Genomic DNA, 15,802 nt, shown 5'->3' with positions numbered 1-15,802 from the left:
CTGGCACTCAGCTGCCCGTATAGTATAACCACAGAGTCAAATATGACAAAGATGAATAAAGTTGTGTCTGAAACTCTGCTAAAAGTTAAAGATGGAAGATCACGTTTGCATGTGTACACATATTACATAGAGGCCAATTTAGTAGAGCATGCCCAGCATCAACATTTAGAAATCACTACCAGAGAGGTAAGTGAAATGTGATTGGCTACCAAAATGAATAACCCCAATCCAAGAGGAAAACCATTTGCTCAAAATAAGAAGGGGCTTTGCGCTGGAACAATAGGTAAATAAATTGGTAATCTGATCAACAAAAATGTTGATGGTTGATTAACATTATTATTTTCTATCAAAAACATTGTTGTTGAGTGTTATTTTGAATGGATTTATTTATATTTACTGACATTTCAAAGACCAAATAATTAATCAGGAAAACAAATATCAGATTAATTTCAAGTTTCATCACTAGACTGTTCATATGAAACATAACGGCAATTACATAAGTCAGTATTGCTAAAAAACATTGAGAAATGAAAACGATTCCATCAAATGTGTTTTCTCAGTCTGCTACCCTTGGTCCTCCCCCCGTTGAGAACACACACAGGGCAAACATCAGCTGTGCGGATGTACCTCAATCTTCGGCTCTAACATAGACCACTGTCTGTGTAAATAAACAATAAACAATTATCTGCAGACATCCAAAAAATGTTGGTTTGAGCAAAAAACAAACTCAGATTCCTTCCAAATGTTCCTTCCTTCAAGCAGTCAGCTGTTTAAAGTCTATGGCTGCTGAGGTTACACACCTGTCCACTTCAACAAGGACTGCTCCAGTCTCGCAGCGGCGGTAAACCCCAGAGTGGTCAGTTTCACATGGCATCCAATCTTAGCGGTCCAACTCATATGTCATGAGATGTGCCACTTTGAAAAACGATATTTTGTTATGAGCACACTGTGATATGTAAGTTAAAGCAATTTTTAGCCAATCTTTAGATTTTTCTGACAGGAGTTTGGCTAGTTGTCAGAGGTCAATTTAGAAGAATAAAAGTGGCAGAATAGCATTATTCACCGTGCTGAAGCTGAATAATGAAGGTAAGGGACCCCTAGTTAGGTTTACATCTTTGTCCCATGGCCAGGCAGCACGCTCACACTTCTCTCTTTATCCTGTAAACACAGTGAGAAATAAATACTCCCCTCTTGGATGAAAACGTAGACAGCTCTCGTCTTTTTTGGACGGGTGAGGAGCAGTGCTGAGGGGCCTCACAACTGGAACCAGATGGCTTCTTAATATGTGCTTGCCTTTGCACGAGTGTGTGCATGTGAACGTGAGCATATGAGTGTGCTTATACGAATTAGTGTCATAGTGGTCCACAACCTTGTACAGCATGTGAAGCAAATCGGCAAAAGAGCCAACAATTAGCTCTAATCCTACCTGAAACAGTGGAAAACATGACATTGTAGCTGTGAGGGCACAGGGACAAATGAGGGGAAACATTGTCCTTTATTGTTGTCCATAAATGAAGAATTACCTTAACTACATTGTTGCTCTGCATGTGGTTGTGGGCTCACAGCCAAACAGAGTATATCAAAACAGAGTGAGGGAAAGTGTGAGGGGAGTGATACCATCAAACCTTCCACTGGTCTACTTTTGCTATCATTTGTGATTTTAATAGCAAGAAACACTCAACTCAGCTTCACTTTTTGGGCTGTTTGCTGCCTCAGATTTCTGCTCTTTGGCACAATGTTGTTTAGGTTGGCCTCATTGGGTGACTCTAAGTCCATGATCCCATTTTGGGGTCTCTTTAGGGGAAGTAGAAAAGGCCATTTGATCTTCCTCTGTGTCTCATGGGTGCGATGTGATATGCATGTTTTTAATTATTCCCTGCTTGCTTTTCACTCTACAGTCACAAAAAAAACATGACTAGACATTTGATTTGATCCGAAGGTGCATTTCGACAGAGTTATAATACAGATATTTAAAACCATAGGAATGACAAAGAAATCTATTAATAGATTTTGACACTTCCCAGAATGAATTGTACCTAATGCAGAGAACTCGATTCAACTAGAATCTTTACAAAGCAAAAGCATTCATTTCAAGCAGACTTTTTTATTTTTTTAGGCAGGTTAACTACTGGAATTGTTGTTTTTATGTGTATACGCAGAACAGCAGATGGCTTAGTGTAGATCTGGCAAAGTGTATGGAAAAGACAGACACTGTGTTTTGGAGCACCATGATAACCCGCAGGTGATCTTATCTTCTCAAGTCAAGGCGCTGACATCCCACACACACATACAGGCACACACATTAAAAAGCCTTAATTTAACAGTGTATACTTCCATGCAACTGTGTTGTTAGCAGCCAGGAAAACATCCTCCAACACGGTTTGCAGAGGGATAATGGTAGAGAATTTACTGCTCATTGACTTCCATCTTAACAACCACAGCGTTTTCAGTTGTCAACCTGAAGATCAAAACTACCAATTTTACTAAATTATAGCACGAAAAAGAAGTGCAAGTCAACAGCGGTCACGATGAATTATGTCTTGGGCCCAGATTAAAAGAGGTTGCAAAAGACAAGGCAGATAATCCACTAAGAATGTGTCACCTCTTATTACAGCTGTCAATCCTCAGCTGACATCAATGTGTTGACAGATGAACCTGCTCTTAAAGGGCAATATCAACAAAGTATAGCTTTCAAATGCATTATTTTTACATTTGTAAACAATTACTACTAAATATGATCAAAAAAGTAAGCTTGAACCACCCACTTATTTATGATCCACATTCATAAAATATCATTTGTTTGACTGTGGGAGTTCAAGATGATGTTTAGAGGATCAAGGAGAAATGTCTGGATTGCAGTTCATAGATTTTACAACCTCAAATGTTAGCCTAGTAATGCATGAATATAATTAATTGCAAGGGCAGCAGCTTCTGACTGAACATCTGAACTTTGCAAAGCTGCTGTTGATTACTAAACATGTGCCATTTGTTATTTCTTAACTGGGTATCCTCAGTTTAACATCCAGCGGTCCACACTCTGGTCTCTTTCCCTGTCTTTAAATTCTCCATACCATCACATCACGGCAATTCGTGCAGCCTTAGAAACAAAATGGCACGTAACAAGAGGACCTACTCTACTGTACTTGCAGACAACACTAAAATAAGCACAGGATTGCTTTAATCAGGCCCTTGCTACCACATCTAGTCTACTGACAACAATAACAGCCCAACAATTTAAACAGGCTGTGGCCAATGCTAACACGCAGAGAGGGATGAGCGGGGTTTATTTTCTGAATCCCAGGCTGGTCGAACAAATATAAACAAAGATCAAACCTTTACCACTACTGGTCATCTATTCAAAAGTACTTTTCTCTTCTCTCCCTGAAAAGGACTAATGTGCATGTATAACATGGATACAGACAAATATACAAAAGAGCTTCATACTAATGAGGCTATTACACACAACTCCGAGAGATAAACATTTGTATTGTGGCTGATCTGCACTTTCATTACACACAGAGCATGGACTGCTTAATTGTGTGACTAAAACAAATCACTGCATGACAGAGGATGTGGTCGAAAAACAGTTTAATAAACCATTAGCTCTTTGGGTTAGCACTTTCCTTCCTCCACTGACTCTGATGCAAAGAGAACGCCTGGTCCATATGTATGTGAGCGCTAATGACTATGATTAGAGAAGCCTGGATTAGGGTTTACTGTGGTTCATGACACATGCACACAGACACACACTCTCAACACACAAACTAAAAGCTAGCCTTGTGATTAAAATTTGGAGAAACCCCAAAAACCAGATAACATAAACAACGTGATGTACTTCTCAATTAAAACGTAGAATACATGCAATTGGGTTTTCCACATAATAATGCTACATGACACAGATTACATACATGACTGTAACCAACTCATCACTCATGTTAATGGAGCGGGGAAATCTTGACAACATGGGTATGCTATTTCAGCAACCAATCAAAAAGGGAGGGTTCATTTAAATGTGATTTTAAACAAATCCCATCCAAACATCCTAGTTTATTTTAACCTAAAGCAAGACTGGTGCTATTATTCAAGCTTGTCAGCCTCAAACAAAAGGAATATTTCTAAAGGGTTTCAAGCATCTTTACATTTTGTAGATGCAATTCGCCTAAGGCCTACAAATTATTTACCGCTTTATTTAATTGCACAACCTTTCTTATTAAAGAAAGACAAAAGACTATGGCCAGCAACAACAATTAAAAATCGCTGACAATAGAAGGGATGCTCTTTAGGGATATTTTAGCACAAATGAACTGACAGCAGGGTTATGCTCAATCCTTTAATTCAGAGCAAGTGCACAGCCTAAAGAATACCATGCCATTTGTATTTGGAAGACGCACAAATTATCTCCTGCGTGGACCTGGAAAATCACCCAGTAATTCTGCACTCAGGGGCTTCGAGTTAAGCCTCTAGTCGGATAAAATTAGGATCAAAAGCCTGGACAAGTTAACAGTAACAGTGACCACCTCGCTTAGAGGAAATGAATCAGTTAGCCATGCGGTCAGTCACTGAGGGAGACTAGGGAAGGGCAACAGGTGGCTGTCAACTTAGAGAGAAAGAGGGTCATCATCCACTTAGAGAAGAGCAGCAAGTCTGTCTGCCGCTCCCCGGGCTCCGCTAAGCTAAGCCCTGCACCAGCAGGAGGAAGAATAAGGTGAAGCCAGTTCAGAGTGGTGTGCGGCAAGGTTCAGCCAAATATTCACAAGTACAGCTTAAGCCCTGTTACATCAAGCAAAGACTGGAAAAGTATTATGGGTATGCGGTGTAATAAAACAAGGTAGCATCTCCCTACAATATTATTAACAATAGGATTGAAAAGCCTGCCAATATAAAACATTTATTGTATCAATTACATAATTATAGTGTCAAAAGAATCAAAGTGATGGCTTCTTAGAAATCAACATGTGCAAACATGTTGATTTCTCATCAAGAACAAGTGAAAGCTGTCGTTCTCATTTCTCATGTGTCTTCTCAAGAGTTTAATGAGCTGTCATGACAGAACCATCTCAGTAAAAGATCCGCGGGAGTTTCCAAAGCTTTGCTTTGCACGTCATGCATCAGCAGGTAGAATAAACAACCACAATGACTATCAGAGATAGTTCTCACATCAACGTGACTTCCTTCATGTGAGAAATGTCTGGGTCTTTGGTTTTTCTTATACTGCAATAGAAAAATACAGCCAAATTCAAAATCTGACAATTTACAGCCTAATAGCTTTTCCAGGCTATTTTTACACTGGAAGCCTTTAGAGGAGGCACTGTGTGTCTTCGTGTAAGAATGTGTGCTTCTCCACATTCTTCCACTAACCACTGGAAATGTACTTTACAAGGGCTTGTGTATTAATTTCTAACATTATACATACATTAAATAGGGTGGAAAAACCATTAACACCTATTTATCAGTTAAATCTCAACAGAAAGATGTGGGAAACAGAACTCAAGCCAACATTTCACAGAGTACATTGTAGTTTGTAAAAGCTTAGCAGTTATCATCCTCAGTTTAATGAAAACCCAGCCTCTGACAAGCCTATTGTATGTGTGTATGTGTTCGCACGAATGCCAAGTGCATGTGTTGCATATGTTTTCAATCAGCTCTTTGTGCTCGTTCCCTTACATTACTCAAAGACACTAGGAGGCCCAATAAAACAAAGTGACAGAACACAGTAACTCCAAAAACATTGAATGTTTTCAGGCACCACTCCGTGCCAGTGGTCTGTTTCTCAGAGTGTTGTTGTAATGATGTTAATTCTCGCACAAATTAAAATCCTCGGCCAAAACTGCCACTGTGCAAGTTAAACAAGAACCTCAATAAAGTAATCAACTAGTAATAGAGGTAATTAAAGCTCATACCTCACTGGTGATATATACGGAGAAAGACAAATTGAGCATCATTAAGTGAGAGCGGACAAATGTACGTGTTATCATTACCCACCTATGCAGGCGTGAACTCTGATGGACAGATGTGTTCGAAGAATAACGCTGTGTTTCTTCCCCCTCCTGTAAAGAAAAAAAGACAAATGGTAAGAAGGAAAATGTTAGTTGACATATTATTTCAATGTGTGTCTGTACATGTGTGTTGTCTGCTTGTATCTGTATGTGAAAGTGTGTTTGGGTGTGTGGTGGTACATCTGTATCAAGATAAAAACTGTCTCTCTTAATCTAAGGCAGCCATCAATATGCCTGAGCTAGGCAAGTGCTGACAGGAAAATAATGCAGAATTTCAACTGCGCAGAGGTGCAAAATGATGACAAACATAGCGTTCTGTCTCGTTAATTTAAACCCCTTCAATATTTGCAGCTTTTACACAACAGGGAACAGGTCGGGGAACTGACAGGGAAAAGGTCTTCATAGGTGAGAATGAAGGATGGGAGCATCTGAGAGGTCAGCTCCGCCCCCTGTGTTAATGGAGATATGGCAAGACCCTATCACTATCCTGTCAACTGCTTACAATGTCTGAAAGACAATCCAAAACAAAGACAACAACAATGCACCCCATTTCTATTGAATCGTAGAGTAGAGTTTGTAGCCATCCAAAGAATCATTTGGATACCTAGAGGCCCACGCTCTAATTTGTGTACAAAGTTTAATGTTGAATTTGCATTTTTAAAGGATAATGCTGGCAATATTTCTTTGTCTATCTTAGTTAACCAAAACCACCAATACGTCCATATACTGTAGTAGTATAGTCAATCCCTCAATATTTTACTACTTCCCTTCCTGTCGGTGACAGCCAGCCTATAGCCCATTCAATGCTCTCAACATTTAAATCTGTATAATTGTTCACAAATATATAGAAATCTTTAAAAAGGCTTACTTTTTGGTTTAAACAGTTGGATACTGTCATTTTTTTTTTTTAAAGTAACTCTGGCAAGATTAAAATATTGGAGCTGTGGGGTTTGTTTGAGGGTTAGTGAAATTTAAATTGACTCAAAATAGACTACAATGCTCAAATAATATATTCAAATAAAAACAGAGTCACTGATGTGTTTTAATCGTTTTTGGAGGATAATAAAGTGCAGTATATCAGGCTTCGGCTGCATCGTCAATACTTGATATGTGGATTGTTGACAATAAGAAAAATACAGATTATTATTATCCTTAAAATGTATCTGTTTGCATTAAACATGACTGCCTGTGTATCTATTCTAAATGTAAACATAACTAAAACCTTACAAGAAAAACATGTTGTCTCATCTTATATAATTTGACTTGTAAAGGCATTCACAAGAAGGTATTTCTATCCCATGTTTTGAATTTTGTTGGTGAGGGCCGCCCTTTTGTTTACATTTTGAAACAGAGATTGTGCCTTCAACCTCCTGACTAGACAAGAGCACAGCAGGTAGAGTTGCGCAACAACCCCCCCCCTCCTAATTCGGCTCCCTGACAAATAGGCTTTTATGCCGCGTGCACAAAGGATGTGTGATTGTTCTGCCTGGCGCAGTGCCAGCAACAGACTGTTACTCTTAGTGACAATCAGGCAGCAGTAGACCTGACAGGGACAGAAAACACCATCAGCACAGACTGCAGATCACACTGGAGCCTCACCATGAACCAGCAGCAGCATTACTGCTCCTGACAGACATTCTGACATCTTTCCTGGGAGACTGCTGCACACAAGCAGATTACATGACAGGGGAAATCTGAATATACTCATTACTTATTAAATATAATATCCAGCAACAAGCAGAGGTGACACAGAATCAACATCTGTCAACATGGACCTGCGCCTGCGAGATGAGACGGCAAACAGGAACTTAATCCTCTGTGATGCTGTTGAGGCAAATGGGTAACCAGATCCATTTTGTCACGAAAGTCTGCTTTCTCTCCGCTTGGCTGGAACAGTATCCCTATGCTTAACCAAGACCTGAGGCTACACAGGCCAACATGCTCATTATCAAATTAAACAAACGTGCAAGGAATACAAGTGAGGTTTCAGACCCCCCTCACCAATTATACATGAAAATTGGACATTCCTACAGACAGTGCTGCAGGCCTGTCAAAGGTGAAGCTCAACATAATTGTAACTATAAAGAATGTCAGCTGAATAACAAATTGGTTAAATGTTGGGATACGCTGTAATACCTACTGAAGTCCCTCCTCTCTCTGTGCCAGAACGTTCTGGTCTCTTCATGTGCTGGTACTGTAGTTAACTTAAAGGTCCCATGTCATGCTTTTCCGGTTATTACCCATCCCCTTGTGTGTTATGTAGCTTTTTCTGCATGTAAACGGTCTGCAAAGTCACAAACCCTCAAAGTACACCCTGTAGCGAGTAAAACTCTAACACAGAAAATACCTGTCTATGCTGCCCCAGAACGCCTCGTTGGAGATTTTTCTTTTTCCATTTTTTTCTTCCTGAGTACAGTGACGTGACCATACCCAGGTCCAAATGGACCAATCCGTGGAGCTCCTCACACACACACACTCACTCAGCCTTATCTTTTCTCAGCCGCGCTACTCCGCGGAGTTTCGCCGGCACACACCTTATCTTTTCTCAGCCTCGGCTCCGTGGATCTCCACTCACAGTTCGCCACACACTCACGTGTGTGTGCTGAGGCTGAGTTCCTCGGTGTCTCGCTGTCTCGCAGACCCCATGCAGCAACCAGGAAACGACACCAGTAATCCAGCTCACACTGTCCGCTCCTCGAGCGGAGCAGCGAGCCCCGCAACGTCCCGCCAACACGGCACCCATACCCACGCAGCATTCTCATCTGTTTTTCATTACTGGTGTCCTTTTCTGGTTGCTAACAAACGCCATTGTAACACATAAACACACATCAGAGCACAGAGCACAGTGGTGGGGGCAGGAGCTCCAACAAGGTGTGTAGGACAGAGAGTGAATACACATACTATACACCCCTGTGGGGGTATACATACCCCCACCCGTCGCCTCAGGTCTGCTGAAGCTAACCTACTGCAGCCCATCAGGACAAAGCTCCGGACCTGGGGTGACAGGGCCTTCGCAGCAGCCTCCCCCACACTCTGGAACTCCCTCCCCAGCCACGTCAGATCCGCCAACACTCTCACATCATTCAAACAATCCCTCAAAACTCACCATTTCACTCTTGCCTTCAACTCCTAATCAACTAACCCCTTGCCCTTATTCCTCCTAGCTTAGCACTTTCTACTTTTGTTGTTATTTTTGTTTTACTTGCTTGTAAGCGATTTGAGCACCAGGAAAAGCGCTTTATAAATGTAATGCATTATTATTATTATTATTATTATTATTATTATACAGAGATGCTGTATGAGAAACCAATGTGATTTTGGAACATTGAACAATGTAAATCTATTCTAGTAGACCTCAACAATGCAATTATGATCAGTAGAAATGGCCATGGCATGGGACCTTTAAACCATGCATAAATTAAATCTGATTCATCATATGCACAATCATGCTTCTTAAATACCTTTGTTGCAGCTATTTGAACATCAAGGAATTTGCTTAATAATGTCATAAAATTAATGAACTTGTCAATTACCCAAAACTTCTTACTTATGTCTTACTTCCTGACCATTACCCAGAGCAATTGATCTAAATTAGACGGCTTTATAAAAGATTAAATGAAAACATATGGCCATTTTTATTCATTCTGCACATGAAAAGAAGCCGAGCACTATAAATCTTTTTACTTAATAGCACAAATCTGTTATTCATCATTATTGCGAATTTGCAAACAGGAATGCAGCTGTGGTAACGTAACAACTATACCTGCCAATTAGATACCACATATTATTTTCCCCTCTATTCTCCCATCACTGCTCTATTATAGAGTACCCTCATAAAGCTCAGTCTTAATCCTAATACCCAACTGGATCAGTGGATACCTGCCAGCTTTATCTGAGGGAGCATTACTGGTTTATTAACTGAAAGAGTGTACCCACAGAAGGTGAACACTTATAACAATGCAGTATACAGTAAAGCCAGTTTACCTCTCCGCAAAGACCAATTAATGCCAGACAAAAAGGCCCCATCGAAGTCTGCTGACGCAACACTTCTTGGTGAACACCCCTGCATCAGTAGAGGGACCCACAGAGCCTGGGTGAACCGGGGGGGGGGGGGGGGGGGGGGGGGGGGATTGGGAGACTGTATAATCAGCTCTTCACTAACCATTGACCAAGTCTCAAAACCACATACACACTGAACAATCCCAAAGCTGTTCTATTCTGTTAATAATACCCGTAAACTGCTCTCCAAACACAGAAGGGGCAACTGGTGTTTTATTTCCTCCTTGAAGTTTAAGCTGTACTGCGATTGACAATTGCTCTGGTTCTTTTCAAATGTGCTTTTTTTTTCTCACCAAAATGAAAATCTTGTGTGCTGTGAGCGTCTACCAAACAATGTCCAAGTGGGGCAGAACAAAATGAGAATAAGGAAAGTGGAGCTGTCCTAAGAGAGATGAAAGGTAAGGATCGGATGGTTGAAGCAAGAACAGTTGGGTTTTAATATGGTTGACTTCTAACTGGTTGTCGAACACATCAAGAACACTCAATAAAAAAAAGGCATATTCAGCAGAAAACTGCTGGCTTTCAGCTGTTCTTTGTGTGTACTAGGACAGTGAAATGCTAAAAAAGTGTCAGCTACACATTTCACATGCTGAATCAATTATGGAGTCAATAACAGCACTTTATGTTATCTTCTTTAGACACGCCAGGATATGGCCTTGAGGACTTACAACTTTACAAATCAGCTGCCAATCAATGTCACATATTTGAGCAAAAAGTCATAAGCCGCACTCAAAACTCTCCAAATACAGTTCAATTTTCCGTTTTCAAACATCAGGCCCTGAGTAAGTGCCCCTGAAATGCTAAAACAGGATCTCGCTCTTCAATCCATGTAATCCAGAAAAACATTCAAGGACTGTAAAGGTCTTTAAGCACATGTCAGCCCATCTGATCCTAACTACGTCCCCCATACTCCATCTGGGCTCAGGGTTACAGATGCAGGAAATTGTGTGTGTACAGGGTCAATCAATCTATCACAGCTAGGAAACTAAATGATACACTGACTACCTTAAACTGTGCAGATATGCCTGAGCGCATGTCTGTGCTATATGGTCAGATATAGCTAAGTGAGACTGTACCAGAGATGCGACAGGGGATTTATGAGTCACAAGCGCCTATAGCTGAGCTTCAAACATGGTGTGGAAGTGATTATGGCCCTTAAGCTCCCGTGACATGGATATCTCCTGGCTCTGCAGCGCTCTGTCAGAGGATCATACTTTAATCTGTTTGTAAAGACACTAGGTATGACACAGGCGCCTCAGGAATGTAACCTGCCATTAATATCAATTACAGTACAGATGGATCCAATGGCCACTGATCAGGGAGGTTCAGGAACTCAAGCGCTATAAAGTACTATTTTCTTTGCAAAGGTAGGTGGCTGGGCTTGAAGCAATTATAATTAAAGCATCATTTTGCTTGTTAACTGGAGTGTTATTCTGACATCACGTTGTAAAACTCAGAAACAAATTCAGGGAAAATTATACTCTTTTTAAAGTAGGTTAGATGTTTTGGAAATGGAGACTGCTGTTGACAGATCTGCAGTAAAAGCAGCATAACGCCAAATATACAATGGAACAAGAAAAGGTGAACTGGCTCATCAGACCTTTTTATTAGCTCAATTATCATCAAATCAACAACAGCGAGCAGTAGGGGATGTAATCCTGGGCATATCACCACCATAAAAAGCCAGAGAGCAGAACTGCCCTATTTATACAAAATAATTGGCTAACCACCTTCACCCCCAGCCTCCTCAGACAACACTGTGTGGGTTTAATGACACACATCCATACCAGTCAGTGCCAGCTGGCAGGACACAAGCCCTGGCAGGCTCGTTCCTCGACGAGAGAAGAAGTGGACCACTTTAACCTCACAGCTCTCTATAGCCTTCCATAAGCTCCGAACAATTTCAGATGGAACTGGGAAAGGACGGCATTTTCAACGTCCAATAGGAACACCAAGCTACAGAGCAGCTTATAAATTCCAAGTTAAACAAATAAATCCATACATGTTTGTGGTCCCACCGACCAGGAACTCCGATGCCAACCCTTGGTTTGTGATCATCTAAAGTGGGAGGCACTTAAATGATATATCAACATACTCCACAGTACATATAAAAACATATGGAGTCAATAAAGTAACTAACCAAAGAACTTGTATGAAACAGAAATGAAACTCACACAATGTTAAGCCTCTCTTTTTTATCCAGGTCTATGAGTAATGTCAAAATTAAGCCTCATTTAACTCCATAAAAGAGGAAAACAATGCAGCTAAATTAGAAGCTGAGAGTTATTTGGTGGTGGGCTCTGAGGTAACTTTCAATAGAGATGAGGGCAATTACTCATGGATGTGTCTACACCTCATAAGTGGTTTAGATGACATCACTGCTGCCACTGGGCCAGGGAGGCCAGGTATTTCAATATGAATGGATGAATGCCATGGAAACTCTGAGACATTTAGTCTGCAACTAAAAAGGGTGCTAATACCCCCAGTGAACTGATACAAAATATATAGGGCTAACTTTCATACATACAACTAAGATCAGGATTACACTTTGATAGGACACAAATGTCTTCAAAAGAGCAAATATTGTAATTTATAAAACGGACAAGTCAAATCAAGCAATCTGATTGGTTCTTAGCCGTGATATAATGAGCGTATATCACGGGTAGAATTGTAGTTACTTTTCACAAGTCATGTATCCCTCCGCGACTGAGAAAAGCTACAACCGTTACAACTGTTACATTACGTCCGTTACGAAACTAACTAACTAACAAAGCTTAAGATGGAAACATGTAAGGTTAACTTCGACCTCCGGGGTGGCCTTACTATGGAGGAGTGGATTGAGCAGTGCCTATCTCCAGAAAAAAAAACACCTCAACGACGACATGTAGAGCTACGTGAAGAGCAGGTCGACCAACTGGAAAAGTACCACCATTCAAAAGCTTTCTGATGCGGGTCTTGAAACAAAGCAGAGAAATGATGACCGTTAGTGGCCACAGGTGCGAAAGCTCTCTCCAGAGCTACTGGAAGCCGAATCTCGGGGACCGGAGAAAGTGGAGCAATATTCTCGCCACGCCAAGCAACAGCCTAGAACAACCTCAACCTATACAAGTAACCACGTAAGCCATGCTACTGATGCTGGACAGTTTTTCAGTGGGTGCACAATAAACGGCAACATACAAATGAATGTAAATAAATAGCCAAATAATTGATCAACGCTCTCTGTCTAATATGTTCACTAGCTGTTAGTGTTGTTGCATAGCAACCACCTCGCACTATGTTTTGTGCAGAAGGCAACGGAGAGACTATTTTATTTTAAACATCATTATTTACTAATAAAAACTATTTAAATTAGAATGTGTATTCTTCTTTCCATGCCCCTTAGCTGTGATATAATGACCATATACCACGGCCTGTCGTGAACTATTGCTTAATTATATTTGACATATTCTGAGCCAATGAGGTGGTTGAGATATTAGGTGACTGATTTAAAAAGGAATGAGTGAAGCTAATAACACTGATATTTAATTTGAACTTATTTTCCTCTAGAATCTCATACTGTAGTGTTGAAAGCTTTTTGAAACTAAGAGACCCTCAGGTACGTGAAGGGTGTTCCCTCTGCTCCCCAACAGACCCCAATATCTCCTGAGAGCAGCCTCTGAGCAGCAGAGCTCAATCAGCTGAGGCCCGGAAAAGAGGGATTATTTCACTAATTCATACTGGAACGAAATGGGTATCATTATGATTCAAATCACTGTAATAGAATCAAATTAGGCAAAGGAATACAGCCTAATATATATCCCCATAGCCCCCCTTTATCTGTTCCCTCTAATCTCTCTACATATTTTATGTGTCTCCCTCTCGAAAAACAGTAATCACATTGTACTGATTATGTCTGACTGCTCAGGCAGAGACTTATTTTGGCTGTTTTAAAAAGACATATTGTTTTAATCAAAAACATCAGTTACTCTTGAATAATGCTTTTTTTTCATAACAGCTAATTGGACCACCACAACCTGAATATTTTATTACCAGACAATCAGAGTTTGGCAAGTAAATCACATTATCAACCTGCCAGTCTCTGTTGTGAGCCGTTCGGGCACAGATCCCAAATGCACCTTTTGAAGTGCAAACAATATATGACCGACTTTAGGGAAGTATTGGAGAATGTTTTTCATTTCAGCACATTGTGTACATGCGATCTTTTGCTTTTGAAGTTTGGTGATAGTGAAGGGAAAGCTAAGAGAGAGAGACAGAGACAGCAGTGATTATTATCTTACCCTCCTTCCTCCTGAAATCCCTCCAGTTCATCTTTCTGCTCTGCCAGCGTAGACTCCAAGTCCAGGTAGCTTCCATTATGGGACAGCTGAAGGGCACAGTCATCAGGCTAGACGGGAAGGAGACAAAGTTAAACATTGATATGTCTTCAATCCCAAAGGGTTATGTCATTTACACTTTAGACATGAAAGGAATGCTAAACATTAAGAAAGGAAGAGATTAAGTTTAGTTTATAGACAATTGAGGCTAAGAGCCAATGTCCTGCTGTACAAAATACTGCTTCACTCTGATCAGATTACAACGAAGTAGGGTAAAACCGATTGACTTGTAGACTCATGAACCATGACCATGTATGATATCAAAATGATGCACAGTCAACCTTTCCAAATGTGAATGGCATAAAGCCCTGAAGAGGTTTGCTTTGCTGATGTGTGATACAGAAGATTGGTGTAAAATGTTGGAAATATTTCATAATTATATGCATGTCTATTGTGATGTGTTAACACTTTTACTCTTGAATTCACAACTTCAGTTGCAATGATACTGCTTACATCAAGAGATACATTTTTTATTGCGGACGTATGAAAAACATGACTTTTGTATGTATCAATGGACAAATGCACAGCATATTTGAGGTTTATGTCTAGTCGGCAGTGGACCATAGAAAGCTATTTTATCAGCTCCTGTCAGCACTCTACAATGACAAGCAGGGCAAGGGTGGAGAGAAGTCATGCGGATTTGGAGCAGTTTGGCAGACTGTTATCTGTCTGCTGTCCCTGTCTGATAAACTATCATCATACAGGATGATTTTGCTGAGGAGGTATGATTTGTCTGGTCCTGAAGGGTTGTCAACAGCTGACTGTGGTCAAGGAGATGAGGAATGAGTCTGAGTCTGTTCACTTGTCTGGATGACCTCCAAATTGGAGATATTAACCTATTTATATTCTGAGTCTGTCAGCTCCACAGGACCGCGGCTCCAACGGTGAAGCAGAGGATGTGAAAACAAACATTTTTACGGTAGGGCAAACTTGGACTTAAGTGAAGAAAAGGGAAATGTTCTCTTTCATCAACAGCCAGGGTCTCTAAAACAACCTCATACTGTACAGTCCACTAATATACTTAAGTCAGTACATTTGTCTTCCCTTGTCAGCCCACATTTAAGGATTTGTAACCTAGCAAAGGCTATGATACAAATGACTATTTACCCTTCCCAAATAGGCAGTCTGCTAGAGTATTTTCTCCTAAAAGAAGAGCACCACATGTAAATATTATGCAACATGTGAAACCATGTGTTTTTCAAGTTAGACTGGTTATTGCCAGGTCTGATGCAGTTCAATTTCCTCCCACATATGACAGTAACTTAATTGAACGTGAAGGAAAAAGGCTGGAAAAGACATTATGGGTCGGATGGCTTTGATCTGTTAAGCCACTCTGTTTGTATTACTGCACTACAGTACTCAAGGACTGTGTCA

General features: G+C 40.6%; 1 protein-coding gene across 1 annotated transcript in view; it reads right to left on the bottom strand.

Annotated features, from left to right (window-relative positions):
• Nucleotides 1-15,802, bottom strand: part of fhod3b (formin homology 2 domain containing 3b) — an 89,637-nt gene that overhangs the window by 68,803 nt on the left and 5,032 nt on the right. Inside the window, 2 exon segments of the mRNA XM_034127686.1 lie at nucleotides 5,983-6,047; nucleotides 14,333-14,439. Coding sequence (XP_033983577.1) covers nucleotides 5,983-6,047; nucleotides 14,333-14,439 — 172 coding nt within the window.

Source organism: Trematomus bernacchii, unplaced genomic scaffold (assembly GCF_902827165.1).
Source record: "Trematomus bernacchii unplaced genomic scaffold, fTreBer1.1, whole genome shotgun sequence".
Taxonomy (NCBI): Eukaryota; Metazoa; Chordata; class Actinopteri; order Perciformes; family Nototheniidae; genus Trematomus; species Trematomus bernacchii.
This window is presented reverse-complemented; position numbering and strand designations above follow the sequence as displayed.